This window comes from Leptonotus elevatus, chromosome 15, assembly GCF_054856555.1.
Source record: "Leptonotus elevatus isolate MCC_2025b chromosome 15, RoL_Lele_1.0, whole genome shotgun sequence".
NCBI lineage: Eukaryota > Metazoa > Chordata > Actinopteri > Syngnathiformes > Syngnathidae > Leptonotus > Leptonotus elevatus.
The window spans coordinates 7,240,399-7,261,740 of NC_141253.1; the positions used below are offsets into that span (position 1 = coordinate 7,240,399).

Here is a 21,342-nt window from a genome sequence, read left to right on the forward strand (position 1 = left end):
AAATACAGAATCTAAAACACACAGGATCTAAGAGTGACAATTACAGGAACATAGCAACAGCATAACAACTGACAACTTAATCATCACAAGGAGCACAGTAACTGCAGAGCAACTGACAACTGCTTCATTACAAAGGACATAGCACATGCATAGCAACTGCCAACTTCATCACAAGTGGCATATCAACTGATGTCATCATTACAAGGGACATACCACCTGCATAACAACTGACACTTTCATCATAAGGGGCATTGCAACTAACAACTTCATCATTACAAGGGACATAGCAACTACATAACAACTGACAACATCATCATCATAAGAGACAAGTAAGGACCATAACAACAAAATGACCCCATGTAGCAAGCCAAAACAGTCAGTAGTAATTACTATTAAGGATTTTTTTAGGAAGTTTTATAGTTTCAAGTGGGTTACTAATTTTGACCAACAGCATGTATGTAACTGTATGCTATATGTTTCATACAGAAAGGCTTCAGTCCTCTCTACATGGCGGCACAGGAAAATCACCTAGAGGTGGTCAAGTTCCTGCTTGAAAACGGCGCCAATCAGAGTCTCCCCACCGAGGTAGGAGTGAGTGTATGTTAGCACGTGCGCGTTCCCAAAATGATCTTTACATATGGATAAAGCATCTGTTGGACAGAACCTTTATTATGAGTACAGTTGCCATGTGTCATAAGTGTTTACTTTAATCAGGTTAGAAGAACAAGGACTGTATTCCACCTCTAGTAGCAAACTAAAGAATACCGAATTGTCCATACATTTAACTTTGCTGTCATCAGGACGGTTTCACTCCTCTGGCAGTGGCCCTGCAGCAGGGCCACGAAAACGTTGTAGCACTGCTCATCAACTATGGCACCAAAGGCAAGGTCCGCCTCCCTGCACTGCACATCGCCGCCCGAAATGATGACACGCGCACTGCCGCTGTGCTCCTGCAGAATGACCCGAATGCTGATGTTCTAAGCAAGGTAAACACTCCCAGTGTAATATTTGAATAATATATTAACTAAAGAAAGCAAACATTTTCTCTTATCTTCTCAGTTATGAAGTATTTGCAGCTGCTTTTTTTGTGAGGGAGGCATATTTACCATTAGTCTCCCATGTGATAAGAATTGTTTTTGATGATCCTTCAGATTTTTGGAGAAATATTCTGTGGATGGACAAGATAAAAGAAAACTTTTGTCATGTGGGACGTGAGTGATTGAGGGATGGCGGACCCAAATGCAGGAAAATAATGCAGTGAAACAGGAATCAAGTGTAACGTGTGGTACTTTAATGAAACAGAGGAAAAAGTGAGCAGACAACCATGACTTGATGGGATGTGACTGGACTGGTCGCAATGACTGGACAGGACATGACTAGACTGGTCGCCATGACTGGAACGAGCGTGACAGGATCTGATTTCACTTGACTTGCTGTGGAGTGGCTGTGACTTGGCTGGGGCTATGGCTTGGCTGTGGCTGTGACGATGACTTGGCTGTGGCTGTGATGATGACGTGGCTGTGACGAAGACGGCTTGGCTGTGACGAAGATGGTGTGGCTGTGACAAAGAAGGCGTGGCTGTGACGAAGACGGCGTGGCTGTGACGAAGACGGCGTGGCTGTGACGAAGACGGTTTGGCTGTGATGAAGATGCTGTAAGGCTGTGATGAAGATGGCGTGGCTGTGACGAAGATGGCGTGGCTGTGACGAAGACGCCGTGGCTGTGACGAAGACTTGACACACGAACTTCCACACCTAACGTAGGCAATACACCCACACCGACTGGACAAGCACAAAAGACTAAGGCCCCGTCCAGACGGAAGCAAAGCCGGCTTCGTTCCTCAAACAAATTTCGGACACACAGAAGCATTTCAAGACTTGCGCGTGTCCAAAAGAAGACGCAGAGGACGTTTAGCAGCTGTAATGTATATGCCAAGTCTGGAGTAGCGCTGTAGCGCAGCCACAGGGAGTTAACGGAAAGCGTAGAAGAAGAATCAGGGAAGAAGACGGACACTTTTTTTAAAAACTTTATTGCAATCTATAGAACAAACAGGGCTTTGCATGTATCAAGACAACATGAAAAAGACGAACACAGGAGAAGTGACAACAAAACGACTACGACACGGCTATCCGCCATTGTTGTTGACAAACTGATGGTTCGCGCGCAGACACGGGAGAATTGGCGCATATGTATTGGAATCTTTCCACTCTGGAGCCCGGTTTCAAAAGTGATCGGTTTCAAGCTCCGAAACCGCGCCGTCATGTGGACGAACGGCTTAACAGTAAATAAGCTTGTGAGGACACATTGAAACTGGCTTCTGTGTGGACGGGGCCTAAATACAACAACACTAATGAGACACCTGGGGAAGAAAAGGCACACACAGGTGAACGTGGTTCGACATAACGAGACAAGGGAAGAAACCAGGAACGCATAACAAAAACACCAACCACAGACAAAAACAACAAGAACACCCATAACAGGCAAAAACCCAACCCCCACAGAACTGAAACGTGAAAACTTTTTTGTAAGGTCTTTAAAATAGTGTTTTCTTCCTCTCACACAAACACCTTTTATATCCTTTTCTTTATAGACTGGTTTCACCCCTCTACATATCGCAGCCCACTATGAGAATATGAGCGTAGCCCAGCTGCTGCTAAACAGAGGAGCCAACGTAAACTTCACCCCGAAGGTCAGCAGTCTCAGCTGTGATTCAGTTATTATTTGCCCAAAAAAGATTCACATCCTTTTCACTTTGTCTTTAGATACTGTGATTTGCTACCATTACTTTTATTGAATTGTTGGTCATTACTTGGTGAAAATAAATTCATGTTGATCTCCTTTTCACTAGAATGGCATCACACCACTTCATATCGCCTCCAGGAGGGGCAATATGATGATGGTCCGACTCCTGCTGGACAGAGGGGCCCAGATAGATGCCAAAACGAAGGTCGTTTTTTTTTTTAATTTTAGTTCAGCTGCTACTTCCTGTTGCGTTTGGTGCGTTGGTCTGGCATTTTATCACCGATGCCTGCATCATACTTTCCAAGCATTTATTCGGCCCATCTGCCGCGTCCCCTGCTGAGTTGCTTTTTCTATTGAGTATTTTTCATCCATTTATGCTCCCAATGTCCCTTTTTTGCTTGTGTGTGTGTGTGCAGGATGAATTGACTCCGCTTCACTGTGCAGCTAGAAATGGGCACGTTCGCATCATTGAGATCCTGCTGGAACACGGTGCTCCCATCCAAGCTAAAACCAAGGTACCCTTTAATGAGATACTGTATATTACGCTCGCAGTGAGATTCTTTCATCCGCTGCTGCAAGTTTCCCACACTGGCGCGTCTTTTGATACAATCTGAGTGAATTCAGCGTTACTCAACTGATGATGTTCCCACATATCAATTAGCTTATACGTCAGGCTCATCAAAAACTAACCTCGGTCGAGCTAACAATCAATTGCAGTTTCTCACAGTACTTTTTCCTCTCATCACAGAATGGTCTGTCCCCCATCCACATGGCAGCTCAGGGGGATCACATGGACTGCGTGAGACAGCTACTCCAATACAACGCAGAGATCGATGACATCACACTGGACCATTTAACGCCTCTTCATGTAGCAGCCCACTGCGGTCACCATCGCATGGCCAAAGTTCTTCTCGATAAGGGGGCCAAAGCCAATGCTCGAGCTCTGGTGATGGTTTTGTTGTTGTTAATGTTTGTTTCATTTTTTTTAACGTGTTCACTATGCTTAAAAAGATGATTCTTGAGATCTAAAGAAAATGCAGACTCCAATTAAGTACACCGCACCGTAAGGACCTAAGAGTGACAATTCCAGAACGTAGCAACTACATAGCAACCGACAACTTCATCATCACAAGGGACATAGCAACTGTATATCAACTGACGTCAACATCATAACAACACAGTGACCCCATGACTCAACCCAGTCACATATGACCCAATAACGCAATCCAAAACACGTCATGCTATTGATGCTTAATAAGACCAAGTGGGCTAAAATAAAATCTCTCTGCTCATTTTAAGTATTAAAGGGGGAAAGTCAACGTTAAACATTTCTTGACAATAATGTTATATGTGACTTCACTTAATACGAATACGAGTTATGCAGCAAAATCCAGCCGTTTTTATCCTTCTCAGGGTGCGGCCATTTTGCCACTTGCCGTCGACTGAATATGACATCACAGTCGCTCAGGGATCAGGCAACGACCAAGCACAGTTCACCTGTTTTCTAAAGCTGAGCTGTGATTGGTTGTTACCTGAGACCTGAGCAACTGGGATGCCATTTTCACTCGACAGCAAGTGGCAAAATGGCCGCCTTCTGATAGTGATAAAAACTGTTGGATTTTGCTGCTTAACTCATAGCTACCCACTAACGCAATATTAACCAAAATACCGTATTTAGAATAGTGAGGCTGCATAGTTCACTTCCCCTTTAAAAACGAACACTAAATTACATAGATTTATTAAACACAAATATTTCATGATTTTATTTAATTTTGTAATAATTTTAATGATAATAGCTCCAATTCACCATCTCAGTGGAATATAAAAAGACAAAGAAATAAACTTATTTGGACAATCAAAATTGAGTCAGAATTAGCCTTCTGAAAAGTTTCACTTTTCGACACTCTTCTAACTGAGCCACAGCTGTGTAGATGCCCATATTCCATATGTTTCATGTTGCTGTGAATTGTTTTTTTGTCTCCAGAATGGCTTCACACCACTCCATATTGCATGCAAGAAGAACCACATGCGGTCAATGGACTTGTTGCTCAAACATTCTGCTTCCTTAGAAGCTGTCACAGAGGTGAGCCAGTGTTCCCGAACCAAATAGTTTAAGATTTATTTTGCTATACCGGAACAAATTCCATGTTAACCCATATTCCTATTTCCGTCTGTTTTTATGCAGTCTGGCCTCACTCCTCTCCATGTAGCAGCTTTCATGGGTCACCTGAACATAGTGAAGAACCTGCTCCAGAGAGGGGCTTCACCCAATGCTTCCAATGTGGTAATAACCTTTGTCGTACCAAAGTCCGCTAAGCAAGCCATGAGCCAAGTGTGCCGCAGTGTCATTTCATCTCAACTATATGTATCCAGAAAGTGGAGACGCCCCTCCACATGGCCTCCAGAGCAGGACACTGTGAAGTTGCCCAGTTTCTGCTGCAGAACTCAGCACAAGTGGATGCCAAGGCAAAGGTATACAGTCTTGTTTTGATCTGTGAAGTCATATTTGTATGTATTTATTTTTGTATCCGTTTCCTATTGATTTCTGTTGCCAGGACGACCAGACCCCCCTTCACTGTGCGGCCCGCATGGGACACAAGGAGCTGGTCAAGCTGCTGCTTGAACACAAGGCTAACCCCGACTCGTCCACCACGGCAGGGCACACTCCTTCGCACATCGCTGCGCGGGAAGGACACATCCACACCATTCGCATTTTGCTAGATGCTGGAGCGCAGCAGACCAAAATGACTAAGGTAAGGTTAAAAAAAAAAGTAAACTGTTGTCTTATTTAAAGCGATATGATGTTCATTGGAAAAACAAAACAAAACAGTGATCAGGAATTTTCTGTTTGGTTCTCACTTGAGCAGAAAGGATTCACCCCCCTTCACGTGGCCTCTAAATACGGGAAGGTGGACGTAGCAGAGCTCCTTCTCGAGAGAGGCGCCAATCCCAATGCGGCCGGCAAGGTGAGGCAGTTTGAGTCATACACATGTATGAGAGGGGTAACATTAGCTGCGTGTCATATTATTGTATTATGTATCTCTTGTATCCGTGCCTTTTCTTTATGTGTACGTATGTTTAACAGAACGGTCTAACACCCCTTCATGTGGCGGTTCACCACAACAACCTGGATGTTGTTAAACTCCTGGTCAGCAAGGGTGGATCAGCACACAGCACCGCCCGAGTAAGACCCAGACAGACAAACACAGTGACACAGTATTTGGATATGACTAATCCAGTACAAATACATTATTGGTTGCCATTTTGCAACTGTTCTGTTTTGACTGTATAAGATTTTGTTGTGTTGTGAAATCTTATGTCTATTCCTTCTGAACAACTTTTGCAAGATCAGATATTGTGTCTGTGTTAATTCTTCTACACCAGGGATCAGCAACCTTTACTGTCAAAAGAGCCGTTTTAGGTCAAATAGCCTAAATAACAATACATCTGTGTGTTACTGTTAGTCTAATGTACTGAGGGCCCACAATCTAATAGATTAAAAAATATGAAAGCACCATCCATTACGTAGACATTTATTTTCTACAATTGTCCTCCGTTTTTGTATTTATTTATTTATTTTTTGTAATTGTTCATACTTCGTTTTTCACACATATTAAGACTTCTCCTGTCAAATCTCTGACATGCTTAGCAATTATATTAACATATTATGGTAATTACCTGCCTCTTCTTCCTTTTTTGGACATTTTATGGATATTTTTGGCATCTTTTTTGCTCTCAATTTTCTGACATTTTTGGCAATTTTGTGTACATTTTCTGGTCAATTTCAAGATTTCTTTTTTTTTGGACATTTTATAGATACTTTTTGAACATTTTCTTTCGAAAAAAAATTCTGACTGTTTTGGCAATTCCTAAGACATTTTATGGTAATTTCCTGACTTTCTTTTTTTGGGGGGCCTTTTATGCTCACTTTTTGAAGGTTTTCTTTTCTGCTTTTTTTTAATTTAATTCTCTGACATTTTTTGCAATTTTGTGGACATTTTCTGGTAATTTTGTGCTTTTCCTTTTCCTTTTGGAACGTTTTACGGTAACTTTTTAAGTAATTTTTAAAACGGTTTCATCTACCTTTTGTCTCTTTTTCTGATAACTTAAAAATGTGGATTCTGACACTATTAATTTTCTATCTTAATCAATTAATATTAATTAAAGATAAAAGTTTAGCAAAAAGGCCTAATTTCGACGCAAAATATTTTGCATATTGCAGAAAACAACACTTTTTTTTTTAAGCATCATAAAATGGCTTGGCCCAAGTGTCAGTTTTAAAACTAAATGTGGTCTTTAAGCCCTAGCGTTTGCCAGTCCTTGGTCTAGATCAACACCCAATTAGTTCAAGAATCGGTTAATGAACCGATGTCTAAACACTTTCACCACACAGCAGGTGAAACATGCCATATTTGACAAAGTTGGAAATTCATTATCCACGACAGATTTAACATCATTTGAGTTTCACAAATATCTGACGGCTCACCAATGTCCACTCCTTTCTTCATGTCCTTGCGTCTCTCTGCAGAATGGTTACACCCCTCTACATATAGCAGCCAAACAGAACCAGATGGAAGTGGCCAGTTGCCTGCTGCAGAATGGAGCATCTCCCAATTCCGAGTCCCTCCAAGGCATCACGCCCCTACACTTGGCCTCGCAAGAGGGACGGCCCGACATTGTGGCACTGCTCATTTCCAAGCAAGCCAATGTAAATCTAGGAAACAAGGTAGTGTTTCAATTCAAATTACAAGTTGAATAAATGAAAGATTAGATGATAAATCCTTGAATGTTCAGAAAGATCCAGTGTTCACTTCATAATTCCTTCCATCTTTTTTTGTCCGCAGAATGGATTGACTCCTCTCCATCTGGTGGCCCAGGAGGGCCACGTGGGCATTGCAGACACGCTAGTCAAACAGGGAGCGTCTGTTTATGCTGCTTCACGGGTAATCCGTCTGCTTCCACCAGTAATAACAAAACAAATCACTGACTGAAATAAGTTTTAGTCAAAAAAACTGTAAATTAACACTTATGTAATTCAGGATTTATGTTACAATATGTGCTTCATGTCCTTTTTTTATTTTATGTGTTTTCATTGTATTCACTTTATCTCCTTGTTTGTTTCAGATGGGCTACACACCACTTCACGTGGCCTGTCACTATGGTAACATCAAAATGGTCAAGTTCCTACTGCAGCAACAAGCACATGTGAATAGCAAAACACGGGTAAATTCCACTTATTTGATTGCAAGATCTTTGCACACTAAAAGTGTACCAATGTGTGATTTATGCTTCAGTAATTGTAGGAACCTTATTAAAACATTGCCGTCATCTAAAAAAATTCATTCTCATTTCTTTTTTTCTTGCAGATGGCTTACACTCCTTTGCACCAAGCAGCTCAGCAGGGTCACACCGATATTGTCACCTTGCTGTTGAAACACGGAGCCCAGCCCAATGAGATTACGTCGGTGAGTCACGGGCAGGCATAACTTTTCCTACCGTAAGGATCCACTATCTATACCTCAAGATGCTAGGCGACAACTGGTTCGTATGGAAACTGTTGCCATGATACAGAGGTGACTGAGTGTGCTTTCTGGTGTTGTGTAAACTGAGGACCCCCGTGAACAATCTAATAGTCCATCTATCCATTTTCTTAACCGCTTAGTCCTCACAAGGGTCGCGGGGGGCGCTGGAGCCTTTCCCAGCTGGCTTCGGGCTGGTTGCCAGCCAATCTAATAGTTTTACACTTAAAACAATGAAAACTTTTTTAAACACCAATATGGAAGGATAACAAATATAGTATCTCACGGATCAATTTTTTTGGGGGGAACAAAAGATGTCACAAAGTTAGTACGATTAGTTAAGGCTAGTTAATACTGTCTTTTGATCACAAATGACACAAATAGGTCCCCACATACTCGGTCACATATTCATATCCTAACTCGTTCAATTTGGCCTAGTATTTTTTAGCCATCCATCTATCCATTTTCTGAACCGCTTTATTTTCTTTAATATTTTTGAGCATGGGTTGTTGTTGGTGTTTTTTTGGTGTGTTTTTTGAGAAAAATGTATATTGAATTTTTTTCAGCTGTTTTACTGGAATTTGACAGATTTTGCAATGCCAACAGAATCTTCTGTTCTATTGCTATAAAAACATGGAACCTACCAAAAGAAAGATTAGAGTATTTTCTTTTATCTGTTTCCGTTTTGCAGCAATTAACATTAGAATATAGCTAAGTTTCATCATTATTCGCAAATCTGTTGAAAGCTGTGGGGAAAACAGCTTGTTGCAACATGGCTCTGGTTGATCTCTTATACTCTGCTACCACATATAAAATGTATAAATACGTCTTTGGGAGCGTGGTAATATTTAACATGGAATGTATTTATATGTTTTTGTTAGCAAATGAGTTAATAAAGCACAACCAAAGCAAGTCTTACAAACACATTTTAAAAACATACCTGTAGTAATCACACACCATCTAATTAAGTCATTAAGACATCTGTGTATATCTTATTAATCTGTAGTTATTTATTTCTGTCCCTACACAGAATGGGACATCTCCACTGGGCATCGCAAAGCGTCTTGGTTACATCTCTGTCATCGACGTGCTTAAACTGGTGACTGAGGAATCCGTCTCTGTGGTGAGCCAGCACATTTCACGTGGTTTGCACAGAGACCAAAATTGAATCGCTGACCTCTCACCTGTGTGTTTCCATCTCTGTTGCGTCCCCATTTGTTTTCGCTCTTCGCAGATAACAACCGAAAAGCATCGGATGAGTTTTCCTGAGACGGTGGATGAGATTTTGGATGTTTCTGAAGATGAAGGTAGGTTGAGATGATGATGGAAAACACACCACCTATGCAGCGTTGATCATCCATTTTCAGAAAAAGGCTGATATGGAGATATAAATGATATGCAATAGATTGTTTTTATAGCTTCGCAAATCTTTTGATAGGATTTATCTTGGTCACCTTTATTATATCACAAAACCCCAAGATTTGAACAGGGCTGTCTATACTATTTATATCCACTGCATATTGAGACTCAACTCAGTAAGTAACTGTTTATAACTTCCCTTTCCATTTTTTTCGTAGGGGTCGCCCAGCTAACGTTAGGTAGGATTGTGTGTGTATCGCTGCTTTGTCCGTTGCGGTGGCTCGTGAACCATGTGGCACATTCATTCTCTCCGTGCATCACTTCTTGTCTTTCTGATCAGTTCCTCTGACTCAACTTCAGCCATGTTTGTTCCGCTCTATTTTTATTCCCTCACCCTTTATCTCTCGCTTCGAGATTTATTTAGAAAGAAAAGTGCCCTGTTTTCCATCAGCATGTAGTCACAGCATTTTCCTTATACGAGCGTTTGACACACTTCTGTTCAGGGACTCATTAACCTGACAGGACCTTTAGTTTCCTTCCAATTCAGCTGTTTGTTAATGAGAGTCGCTGTCAGTGACAGGCTAATTGATCGAGCAGCTAATTCAACATATGCTGACACACTCCTGAAAGCAACATGCACAGTCGTTGTTTAGGCTGTCGTCTTTCTGCTCGAAGGAATCTCAAAAATGTAATTGTGTTATGTCACCCAGCTTCATTTTTAATTGTGCTTGTATTATTATATGTTTTTAATAGCTTTCTTCTCTTTGAAATAATTTGGTCTGTCTTTGTTCCCGAGCAGCTCATACCTCATACCTCATACCAAGCTTGATCTATGGTCTCCTGTTTTTCGTCTCATACCTCTTTAATAACAGCTATTTTCTCCTACACAGAACTAATCACCACCACATGTGATTGTATCTTTATTGAGCATGATAAACCAAAAAAACAACAACAAAACAGGTGCCTTGCTGTTTGCCATCCACGCTGAGTGTTATTTGATTCCATTGCTATTTAAAATGTGGCATTTTTATGGCCTTTTTTTCTCCCATGTTGTGGTGAAATCAAGGAGAGAGGAAGGATTGTGTAAGAATGACTACCTAAACCAATGGAGAATTGGAGCAAGTGACACTATTTAGATGTTTGTGGAGAAGCTAGCCAATAACCACACTTCAAGACATTGTCACATTGCATTGGGGTGAAAACTTTTCAAAATGGCGTAAAACAACATACTTTATTTCTTCTGTTGTTGTTTGTCCGTCTTGATTGTTTGTGTTCTTTGTTTTCGCCTACTTGCCTTAAAAAATGATGATGACAAGAAAATTAATAATAATTGAAAAACGTTTTTTTTATATATATATATAGGCGATGAGTTGCTAGGAATAGACGGAGCACGCTATTTAAAGCTTGATGACTTCAAGGATCAAGATGATGACTTCCTCTCCCCAAAGAAGACACTTAGAGATTTTGAAGGCGTTGTGGGGACAACGTAAGTCCATTCCAATCCTTCTTAGTTAATGACTGCTATTTAGATATTGCATGGAGTTTATAAGGTGGTGGTTACCAAATTAGACATTCATTTCCTCTCCCTGACCGCAAAACATATGAAAATATACTATGTACATATTGTAAAAACATTAAAGGGATTGTTTGGCTCATTGAGCTTTTTTCAGCAGTAAAAAGTTATCCAGAATGAATTTGATAACTTCATTATTTTCAATGTAGAATTAATAACTTTAAAAACTAATTTTACCACTTGCTGTCAACTGAAGATGAAATCACCTGTGCTGAGGAAGTAGGTAACGACCAATCATGGCTCAGTTAGCTGACCAAACCCAGTAAACAGGTGAGCCATTATTGGTCGTTACCTACTTCCTGAGCACAAGTGATGTCATTTTCATTCGACAGCACGTGGCAAAATTCGTTTTTAAAGGTATTAATTGTATACAAAAAATAACAATCAACAATTAACAAATTAATTTTGGACAAAATACTAACTTTTTACTGCTGAAAATGACTCAATGAGTCAAGTATCCCTTTTACAATAATGTACATAAACCGATCAAAAGGATCAATTGAGCCACCTTGAGCTAGCTCCAATAGTCATGTTGCAGGAGAGTGATGAGATAGCACTTGATATATGAATAATGTAATGCCCCCAGTATATGAAAATTTGAATTAAACATTGATTAAGACCTGATTCATCTGAATGACATGCCTTTTTTCGCGTCATTCCTGTACTTAGCTTTAACACGAAAACAAATTAAGGTAGCCCACTTCTAGTTCCGTTTTTTCAATTTAATACAATAAAGCCTTTTAGCAAGAAATGTTGTACCTGCGTGAATTCTTATGCACTAAAATTCAGGTAATAAGTGAACTTTTGATCATTTTCTCTCCCACAGGCCCTACTCTCCCGCCATTCCCAGAATCCCTTGCGTGTCGCCAGAAACTGTTCTTTTAGATCAGGTATGCTTAACATTGCTTATTTGTGGTACGCACAAACCAATTTTTAACAAATTAATCTCTCTTCTCTTCTCTCTTCTCTTCTCTTCTCTTCTCTGTCTCTCTAACCACACAGCACACCCCCATTCCACTGCCAAAGGAGTATGACGAAGACTCTCTTATCCCGAGCAGTCCAGCGACAGAAACCTCAGACAATGTTAGTCCTGTGGCCAGCCCCATTCACACTGGGTGAGCTTATTTATTATTAGGCTCAACTGTCACAATCCTGGCTGAAACCTTAACTGTGCAGGTAATAGTTTAAGTAACACTTTAAACATTTTCAAGTAAGTCTCGGACGTGATGTATTACTAGTATATACAGTATATCATACTTCTTTGCTGTATGCACAGCACCATGAGTCAACATTTGTTGTAAATGTGATTATTAAATAGGTACAAGTAGACAGTTTTGACATCATTATATGATGTGTAAACCTGTCCACTCTCAGTTTCCTGGTGAGCTTCATGGTAGACGCCCGTGGAGGCTCCATGCGAGGCAGCAGACATCACGGCCTGCGAGTGATCATCCCTCCTCGGACCTGCGCCGCGCCGACACGGATCACCTGCCGCCTGGTCAAACCCCAGAAGCTGACCACGCCCCCTCCACTGGTGGAGGGCGAGGGGCTCGCCAGCCGTATAATCTCCTTGGGTCCATCCAGCATGCAGTTCCTCGGGTGAGTCGATGCGCCTCGCTGTCTTGCTTGTGCCAATGTATTTTATGTCTCTTTGTGGGTAGAATGCTAATAGTATGTGATGTATCATTAGAAATGACATTATTGGAGTCAATATGCAATCAAATGAGTTTGATTAAAGTACACTCAGGAAATGGAAATGTTCCTGATCATTTATTATTATTATTAATTCACAGGCCTGTTATAGTGGAGATTCCACACTTTGCCTCACTGGCCCGAGGGGACCGTGAGCTTGTGGTCCTCCGTAGCGAGAACGGCTCGGTCTGGAAAGAACACCGGAATCGCTACGGTGACGAAGTGCTGGAAACCATTTTGAATGGCATGGATGAAGGTTAGTGAGATGGAAAGCGTCTATGAGACACTTGAAGATGACTTTATCCTGATTTATGGTGTTAAAATATAAAACAAGGGCATTGAGAGAGAAAACTATTTATGAGTGCACTCTTTAGCTCGCATCGAATAAATTATGCACCATGAACTTTTTTTCTAGCCTTCTGTTACAATATATTCATCTTCTCTCTTCTTACTTGACCTTTGTAGACCTGGAATGTCAAGAGGAGTTGGAAAAGAAGAGGATTCGTCGGATCATCTCCACTGACTTCCCCCTGTACTTTGCCGTGGTCTCCCGTATTCAGCAAGAGAGCGATCTGATTGGCCCAGAGGGCGGGCGGCTGACCTGTAAGCTGGTGCCCCATGTTGAGGCCATCTTTCCAGAGACAGCTGTAACCAAAAGAGTGAGACTTGGACTGCAGGTAAGTAGCGAGTTGGTAATTAAGATGACTTGACTTCCATGATGGAAACATAGAGGTGCATCTCAATGAATTTTGGGGAAACTTGCTTTATTGCAATAGTTCAATTCATAAGTGAAACAAGCATATGTCCTTCTTTTTTTTTCAATTTTTTTTTATGTGTATAAAAAAAAAAGTACCCAATGGATATTACTTATGGGTTAGCTTTCTGAATTATTATTTGTCTGATGAATCTGTATAAGTTTCATTTTTTTAATTAAACCAGTGAAATAAATACATAATTATTATTTATTGAGATGTACCTGTTTTGTAATATATGATGGTTTATGTTTTGTTCATTTCACTGTATTTTTTCTCATTATTTGTCTCATCACTGATGTTGAGGCATGTGTTTGAAATTGGCTTTGCTTTATGCTGCTTTGTGTTGATGTTTTTTTTTTCTTTTATCCAGCCATTCTTCACTCCTCAGTTCCCTGATTTAAGTTGTGAGCCACACTGGCCGAGCCGATGCACTGATCTGAATTGGGTCAGATATGACTTATAAGTTTGCATGTGTGAGTATAGCAGGGGTTTTGCTGTTAAAGTTGAAAAGCACATTTTGCCTCCTACTTTTTTTCTATTGTCCTAGTCTTGCCTCCACATAATTCACGGTTTTTGTGCACAGTATTTTCAATGACATACTGCACACCTCTCCTGCTCAACAGCCTTTATTCCGCCTTTTTATCGGCTTTTCCTCTCATCCTCTCAGGCCCAGCCCATCCCAGATGAGTTGCTGACTCGACAACTTGGCAACCAGGCGACCTTCAGCCCTGTGGTCACCATCGAACCACGCAGGCGCAAGTTCCACCGTCCAATCGGACTGCGTATCCCGCTCCCACCGTCCTGGCGGGAGAGCCCTCGTGATGCCGGCGAGGGTGACACCACCAGCCTGCGCCTCCTCTGCAGTGTCATTGGTAGTGTAGCAACTCACTTTTTTATTAGGGGTGACATTGGAATGACTCAGTCTTTCTTACCTTGAGAAATGTGTCATAAAGGGGTGAAAAGGATAACAAGGCTTGAATGACGCTGTGTGCTTGTCGTGTCTCAGGTGGGACGGCACCTGCTCAGTGGGAGGACATCACTGGAACAACCAAGCTGATGTATGCAAACAGCTGTGCCAACTTTACAACCAATGTTTCTGCAAGGTGTGCACTCCCTCGTCGTAATCACTTCATGTATTTAGAGTAGGTGGGTCTCGAAATTCCCGGTCTAGGGTCACCTTACATCTATATCTAAACATCACAATACAATATCACGATATGAAGGTCACAATACGATAATTATCACGATATTGTGGGGAGGTTGGCGATACAAAAAAAACAGGTCACAATATTGTTTGTAAAATTGTTTGCTCATACAAAAAAAACATGCACACTATATTGTACTTTTGTACATTACAGCCATGAAAAATGTAAAAAAAATATTATAAATATTATATATAAAAATATATAAATACAATATATGTATTGAGGCACTTACTTGCTAATGCACACACACATTGAGTTCCTACACATATTGACTCATTATTCCCAAGCATATTATGTTCCCCTTCATCTGACCATTAGCGTGGATTTGAAACATAGAAGGGCCAAAACATGCCTTGTGAAAATTAAACTGCACTAAAAAACTAGCCACCAGAGGGTGCTAGAACTACACAAATGGAAATTAACCCCACTTTTTTTAACAGATGTGCTGCTTTTAATATTGTGACATGACGATAGAGATATATTGTGGCAGTTATATCATGATATTGCCGTTATCGTTACATCTCTACCTTACAGGGGAGAAAAAAGGACAACCTCATAATTCAGTTAATTAAGCCATGTGTAATAGAAATTAAAAGGTGAGTCTTGGAAATAAAGTGATTGTTACAAATTCAAAATTATATTGTTGAGAAAAATATTGTAATGTTAAAAAAAATAAAGTAATGTCTTTTTTTCAACCATAAATTGTTTAATCTTTACAAGAACCAATATTTTATAGTATTTTGTTATTATTTGTTAACAAACAAATTAATTTAAAAAAATGGATAAACACTGATTTTTTTTAATGTTACACCTTTTTAAAAAATAAGTCTTTATAAAGAATTTTCTTTTAAATCTAATGCATCAATACGTATTTTATTACAAATTATTTTGCGGATCCCCAAACTATAGCTCTCAGGTCTCAAGACCCTAATTTGAGAACCAATGTGGCGACACAGCCTCCCTGTTCTATAAAATCCTTGTTTGCAGCAACCTCTTTTCCTGCCTTGTCTTTACCACAGATTTTGGCTAGCAGATTGTCCTCGCACAGCAGAAGCGGTGACCTTTGCCAACCTTTTGTACCGGGAACTGATGGCCGTGCCTTACATGGCAAAGTTTGTTATCTTTGCGAAAATGAACGAGGCGCGGGAAGGACGCTTGCGTTGTTACTGCATGACCGATGACAAAATGGATAAGACGCTGGAGTTGCACGAAAACTTCACCGAAGTGGCACGGAGTCGAGACATTGAGGTCAGCACTGAGTAAAAAACATGAGCAATAAGTTAAACTAGTCCAATTCAGGAGCAATTCTTCAAGCTGATGTCCAAAATATATTTTTAATATGTTTTTACTTTAATTTCTTTACTGACTGATTTTTTAACATCATTTCATTTTTCCCTTCTCATTTTGTTTTTTCTTTTTTTAATTATTGTTTTTAAGTTGATGGAGGGTATGCCGCTGCATCTGGAATGTTCCGGAAACATGGTACCAATCCGGAAAGCCACACAGCAGCCTCGTACCTTCAGCTTCCAGGCCTTCAGAGATAACCGGCTGCCTGTTTCTGTCAAGGTCTGCGAGTCCAAAGGCACTTTTGTTACTGTGTTGTGTTGATGTTATAGTGTGTATCGTGTATTCACCTGTGTTCACTGTATCAATTCTCCCGCTGAGCACCTGCTGACCCTCCCAAAAACCTCCTCTGGTGTATTTGTCTCTGTTTGCTTTGACATCTTTGGAATATTGCATTCAAAAGGAATACACAGTACAATGCTCCTCTCAGAAGCCTAGCCAAGTGTGCGCATAATTTATTTAATTTTTTTAACTATTTTTCGGGCAGACTTTTAAGCAGGTTTGATCATTTATGATTATGATGTTCACTGAATAATCTGTTTTTCCTTCTATAGACATGATCATATCCAACTAGGATACCTTGAATTTACAGTTGTAGTTGTCTAATTTGCCGGTTTGGGACATTTTTGTCAGATGCTATGCCCAAATGTGTTACTATGATGTGTCATCCTTTTAAGCAAGCAAATCCCTCAAATCTCTACTATTTTCCGTCTGAAAAGAAAAAATGATAGTAAATAGAATTGCTCAGTTTAGAGAAGCTATAATGTGCAAAGGTTAACAGTTCTGGAGAAGTTTTGACGCACAATTGTCCTTGTTTTTTTTTTTATCATTTAGTGCTTATAAATCAAGACACTCATTTATGAAATGATCTTTACCCATTGAAATTAATGTAAATGCCATTAATCGGTTTCAGCCTGACCCCCCCCCCCCCAAAACAAATTATTTGACAATTTATTTTTTAAGTGTTAAAATAGCTTTACTTTATACAAACATGCAGTAATAGCATAATTAAATCGATTTTAAAGACAGTTGGTGCCTCGTGATTCATTCATGAGGCTCCTTCTGGTGCGCGTGACTTTAATCAGGCATAGTATCATACATTCCTAGAGACAAAACGAAGTTTCACTCAACTACTTAAAGTGACTCGGAAATCTACGATGATATTAGTCCTTTGCCATTTGTGTAAAAAAAAAAAAATCCTTTAAAGTGTGATAAAACTGCCTCATAGATGCTATTCATTAGCCATCTATGTCATCTCCCATGACATGTTAGCATTAAGCTAGTGGACTTAATGTAGGTAATGTGGTTACTCTTGTAATAATTCTCTGTGTCTTATGTTTAGTTTGTAAACTTTTACTGGGATATTCTTGCATTTGCTTATGAACGTACTTTGTGCGCGCCAATTTCCTGCTTGGACTTCAGCAAGTCAGTTATGCTTGTGCCATGTAGACCGCGCACCTCTTCTGCACTGAGGGAATGAGGAGAGGGGATGATTGGCTGGGAATTAGGTCAGCTGATCCAAATTTCTCACTGTGCCAGTTTACCAAAATACCATAAAGAAACAAATCACGGACCATGTTAGATTTTGTGCTAGACTTGCCCTGGCCATGAAATAGAGCCCATACTTTACTTTATTTATGTCATTTTGTCATAATTATGAACTCTCAAATATATTTCCACACCATCTTGTAATTCATAATAATTGTATGCTACCGGTTTGTGGCCTTTTTTGTCCGTTGTTCATACTACTTTACTGTATTTTTTTGTGACCATATTCATGTTGTTCTGATTTCCTTTTCATCCATTTCGTAATTTTGCCATATGTGTTTTTGTGTCATCGTGATGCTGTATTGTTGTGTAATGTGCACCCACCAGATAAACACACAGCTTCCGTTTATTTGTAGCGCCTCTCTTGTGAGAGGGTCCGGTCCGCATGTCCCGTGACTCCCCCTCGTTCCTTGCCAGCCTTGCAATCTTGCGGCCTTGCCTGTCTGTTTGTGTCTGTCTCACTGTCTCTCTTTCTCTCTCTGGCGCTCGGTCACTCTCTAACTGTCTGGTCTGACAGACGTCCAGGTAAAGTGTGCAGGTAAATGTCACCCTCTTCGCCTGCCTGTGGACTGCTTCCATCCCCTGCTTTTGGCCCCCCATGTTACTACTGCACCACGTGCCGTGCCTGCGACATTGTGGTGGGGTCTAATTTTTTATTTGGTTTGATTTTCTTTCTTCTCTCCTTTCTCTGTCTTTCCTTCTCTATCTTCTTCCTTATTCTTCTGCATTAGGTCAGAGACAGTAACAAGGATACCACGGGGTTTTTGTCCTTCCTGAGGAAGTGCACCAAGTATGAGGATTCACAGCATGTCCTATGCAACCTCAACATAGCAATGCCACCATGTATCAAGGTAAAATTTGGCTTCTGCACATTGTGCATGTTAGGGCCACGTATGATTATTTTTTTCCAGAGGGGGGCTAATATTCCAAGAAGTTTATAAAGTGGAAAATTTACAAGTTTTTTTCTTGCAATTTTGCCACAATAAAAAGTTAAGAGTTTTTTAATCGCAAATTTGCCATTCTATAAAGTTCCGAGTTTTTTTTCTTTCTGGCGAAATTTTTAGTTTATAAAGTGGCACATTTACCACTTTATAAAGGGGGGGGGGGGATATTGCAATATTACCACTTAAAAGTTGCAAATTCGCCACTTCATAAATAAGTTTTTGCGAGTTTTTTTCTTTTTACCACTTTATAAAGTCGCAAAATTTACGTTTTTAGATTTAGTTTTTTTCCCCTTTTTGACACTATAATTTGCCCCTTTATAAAGTGGCAAAAATAAAAAAAAACTTGTAACTTTATAAAGTGGCAAATTTGCGAATTTTTTTCTCGGAATATTATCTATACGCTCTAAAAAAGTATATTTATACGTGGCCCTAATATGCCGTTGTATTCATAGTAACTGTTGAGTTGTATGATTTTTTTTCCCAGGTCGTTGGAAGTGAAGAACGCAGGCGAACTTTAACACCGCTCGCCCTGAGGGAACGCTACAGTGCTTTGAACGAGCCCGGTTTGGGTGAGTTCACTGTCTTATTCACAGCCCTCTCCTGGAATACCCCACAGTGGAGACGGGCATCCTATACCTAAAGTCCTCCTCTTCCTACTTTACCCATATTTCCTACCCTCTTTATTGTGCACGCATGGCACAACGACCGAGCCTTGGATGCAGCGCACTGCTCTTCTGTACTCCCCAAAGTTTTCTGCAGTGCAGTTTAAAGAAATTGAAATGAATGTGTGCTAAAAAAATACGCAACAGCTCCCCTATAAGAATCAAAAAGGCTCCATGGCACCTGGCTCGTTTGCCTTTCTGGGTGCCCTGGAACCGATGAATGACTCCTGTGATATTGGTTTGCATGGCGCTGGTGTCTCCACTGCGATTTCCACGAGCATGGCTGCAGATACTGTTAGCATTAGCTCTTTAGCTTAGCTCAAGGAATGGGCAGGACCTCGCAGTGGAGCAAGACAGAGGAGCCCTGATACTGATCACCAAGATGGCCATCGGTGGTGGTTTTTTGTTGGAGCAAGGCCTTTTCTGTCTATTTTGGACACAGCGCAGCTACAATGCACTCCCGGTTACTGAATGCTATTGTGATTATTGGGACTGGCACTTTGAATGCGTCCCCAAATACTATCGTCTCCGGCCCATTTGATGTCGACATTATTGCTTATTTTCTTCCTCACAGAGCAGGGGTTGTATTCAGGTAAGTATTACTATAAACACATTTCATGGAAAATCATCTCCACGCACTTGGAATCCATGCATATACAGTACGATGCAATTTGTACGACATTACCACTATATGATGATATCCGATGCAAGAGATGAAGTTTATAAACTGTCTTACCAAAGGTAATAGTGTTTCGATGCATATTTGCCCTTCACGAAATTGACCTATTTGTAAAATTTTCTTTTTCTTTTTTTTAAAGACTATCCACCTACAGTATGTCGAACTTGCTGTTTTTGCGCTCAAGCCTTTTCTACTCAACTCATCTGAACCTTACTAGTGGAACACTAAAAAAAACAACTGCAGCTGAAACAGTGCACAGCTCAAATAGAATAGAGAGCATACAACACAAATAAAGAATTAGTTTGCAATTTGCCTTACCTGGATAAATAAAGAATAAATAAATAATTATAAATAAATAAAAATAATAATAATAATTGTGCATTATGATATTGTAAATTCTAATAATAAATAATTTTAATGCAAATGTAATCATTAAAATTGTAAACAGTCGGTGTCATTTCTGACTATGCCTTTGACTAAACTGTCCAAAGTGACCAAACTCCTGCTTTGATGTTGAGGCTTGTGTGCATTTGTCTAATATAAACGTATTGCTTTGGCACCATCGCATCACATCTCGGTGCCAAGGAATGTTGTACTAAGGGGAGGAATTTAAATTAGTCAGGCTATCACCAGGGTTGATCAAAAATTTATGAATTTTGTAATTTGTACAATATAGTATCGTTTTTAAGGTCATAGTTTGCAGGGGTGTGAAAAGTGGTAGTTATTTATTAGCATGTCTTCCTCACAGTTTTGAGGTGTGCGAGCGCTAGCATAGTTTTCTAAGGTTACTTTGGCTTCCTCCCATATTCCAAAAGCCCGTGTTTTTGGTTCTTTGAAGGCTTTAAGTTGTCCACCAGGTATAAATGTGAGTGTGAATGGTTGGTTATCTTCCTGTATATGTGCCCTGCAACTGTCTGGCAACCAGTCCAGTTTTGTAAGATGGGATGGATGGGTAGTTTGCAGCAGGGTAAAATTGTACTTCATCATAATGACTAATGCAACCACAATAATAAACATATTGTCATTTGTCACACTACAACAATACCCCAAAACTGAAGATCTTTGTAAGTGCAGAATATTTAATACAGCTCTTGTATTGGATGTTACATTTTCCACTTGTTCGTGATATTAAGGCTGGCCGCTGTATGTACTTCATGAGTTTTTAAACTGATGACATTTTCATTTCTTCAGCCACAGTGAATGCAATGGAGAGGACTGAGGTCAAGATCAACATTATATCGGAGCAACTGGGTTTAAGTTGGGCAGGTCAGTCACGCAAAAAGAAAGACGCGAGTGCCTGACTGCTGTTTTTGTACTTAT

General features: G+C 40.2%; 1 protein-coding gene across 1 annotated transcript in view; it reads left to right on the forward strand.

Annotated features, from left to right (window-relative positions):
• LOC147161802 (uncharacterized) overlaps nucleotides 1–21,342 on the forward strand; it is a 64,108-nt gene that overhangs the window by 27,389 nt on the left and 15,377 nt on the right. The window contains exons 8-39 of the mRNA XM_086095964.1: nucleotides 487–585; nucleotides 801–986; nucleotides 2,591–2,689; nucleotides 2,849–2,947; nucleotides 3,159–3,257; nucleotides 3,491–3,688; nucleotides 4,727–4,825; nucleotides 4,928–5,026; nucleotides 5,116–5,214; nucleotides 5,298–5,495; nucleotides 5,610–5,708; nucleotides 5,828–5,926; nucleotides 7,271–7,468; nucleotides 7,587–7,685; nucleotides 7,867–7,965; nucleotides 8,109–8,207; nucleotides 9,292–9,384; nucleotides 9,496–9,568; nucleotides 9,839–9,859; nucleotides 10,983–11,106; nucleotides 12,020–12,083; nucleotides 12,196–12,308; nucleotides 12,568–12,792; nucleotides 12,987–13,141; nucleotides 13,351–13,562; nucleotides 14,308–14,512; nucleotides 14,647–14,743; nucleotides 15,865–16,093; nucleotides 16,283–16,411; nucleotides 18,469–18,588; nucleotides 19,166–19,250; nucleotides 21,214–21,288. Coding sequence (XP_085952090.1) covers nucleotides 487–585; nucleotides 801–986; nucleotides 2,591–2,689; nucleotides 2,849–2,947; nucleotides 3,159–3,257; nucleotides 3,491–3,688; nucleotides 4,727–4,825; nucleotides 4,928–5,026; nucleotides 5,116–5,214; nucleotides 5,298–5,495; nucleotides 5,610–5,708; nucleotides 5,828–5,926; nucleotides 7,271–7,468; nucleotides 7,587–7,685; nucleotides 7,867–7,965; nucleotides 8,109–8,207; nucleotides 9,292–9,384; nucleotides 9,496–9,568; nucleotides 9,839–9,859; nucleotides 10,983–11,106; nucleotides 12,020–12,083; nucleotides 12,196–12,308; nucleotides 12,568–12,792; nucleotides 12,987–13,141; nucleotides 13,351–13,562; nucleotides 14,308–14,512; nucleotides 14,647–14,743; nucleotides 15,865–16,093; nucleotides 16,283–16,411; nucleotides 18,469–18,588; nucleotides 19,166–19,250; nucleotides 21,214–21,288 — 3,988 coding nt within the window. The remainder of the gene's footprint in view (nucleotides 1–486; nucleotides 586–800; nucleotides 987–2,590; nucleotides 2,690–2,848; nucleotides 2,948–3,158; nucleotides 3,258–3,490; nucleotides 3,689–4,726; nucleotides 4,826–4,927; nucleotides 5,027–5,115; nucleotides 5,215–5,297; nucleotides 5,496–5,609; nucleotides 5,709–5,827; nucleotides 5,927–7,270; nucleotides 7,469–7,586; nucleotides 7,686–7,866; nucleotides 7,966–8,108; nucleotides 8,208–9,291; nucleotides 9,385–9,495; nucleotides 9,569–9,838; nucleotides 9,860–10,982; nucleotides 11,107–12,019; nucleotides 12,084–12,195; nucleotides 12,309–12,567; nucleotides 12,793–12,986; nucleotides 13,142–13,350; nucleotides 13,563–14,307; nucleotides 14,513–14,646; nucleotides 14,744–15,864; nucleotides 16,094–16,282; nucleotides 16,412–18,468; nucleotides 18,589–19,165; nucleotides 19,251–21,213; nucleotides 21,289–21,342) is intronic.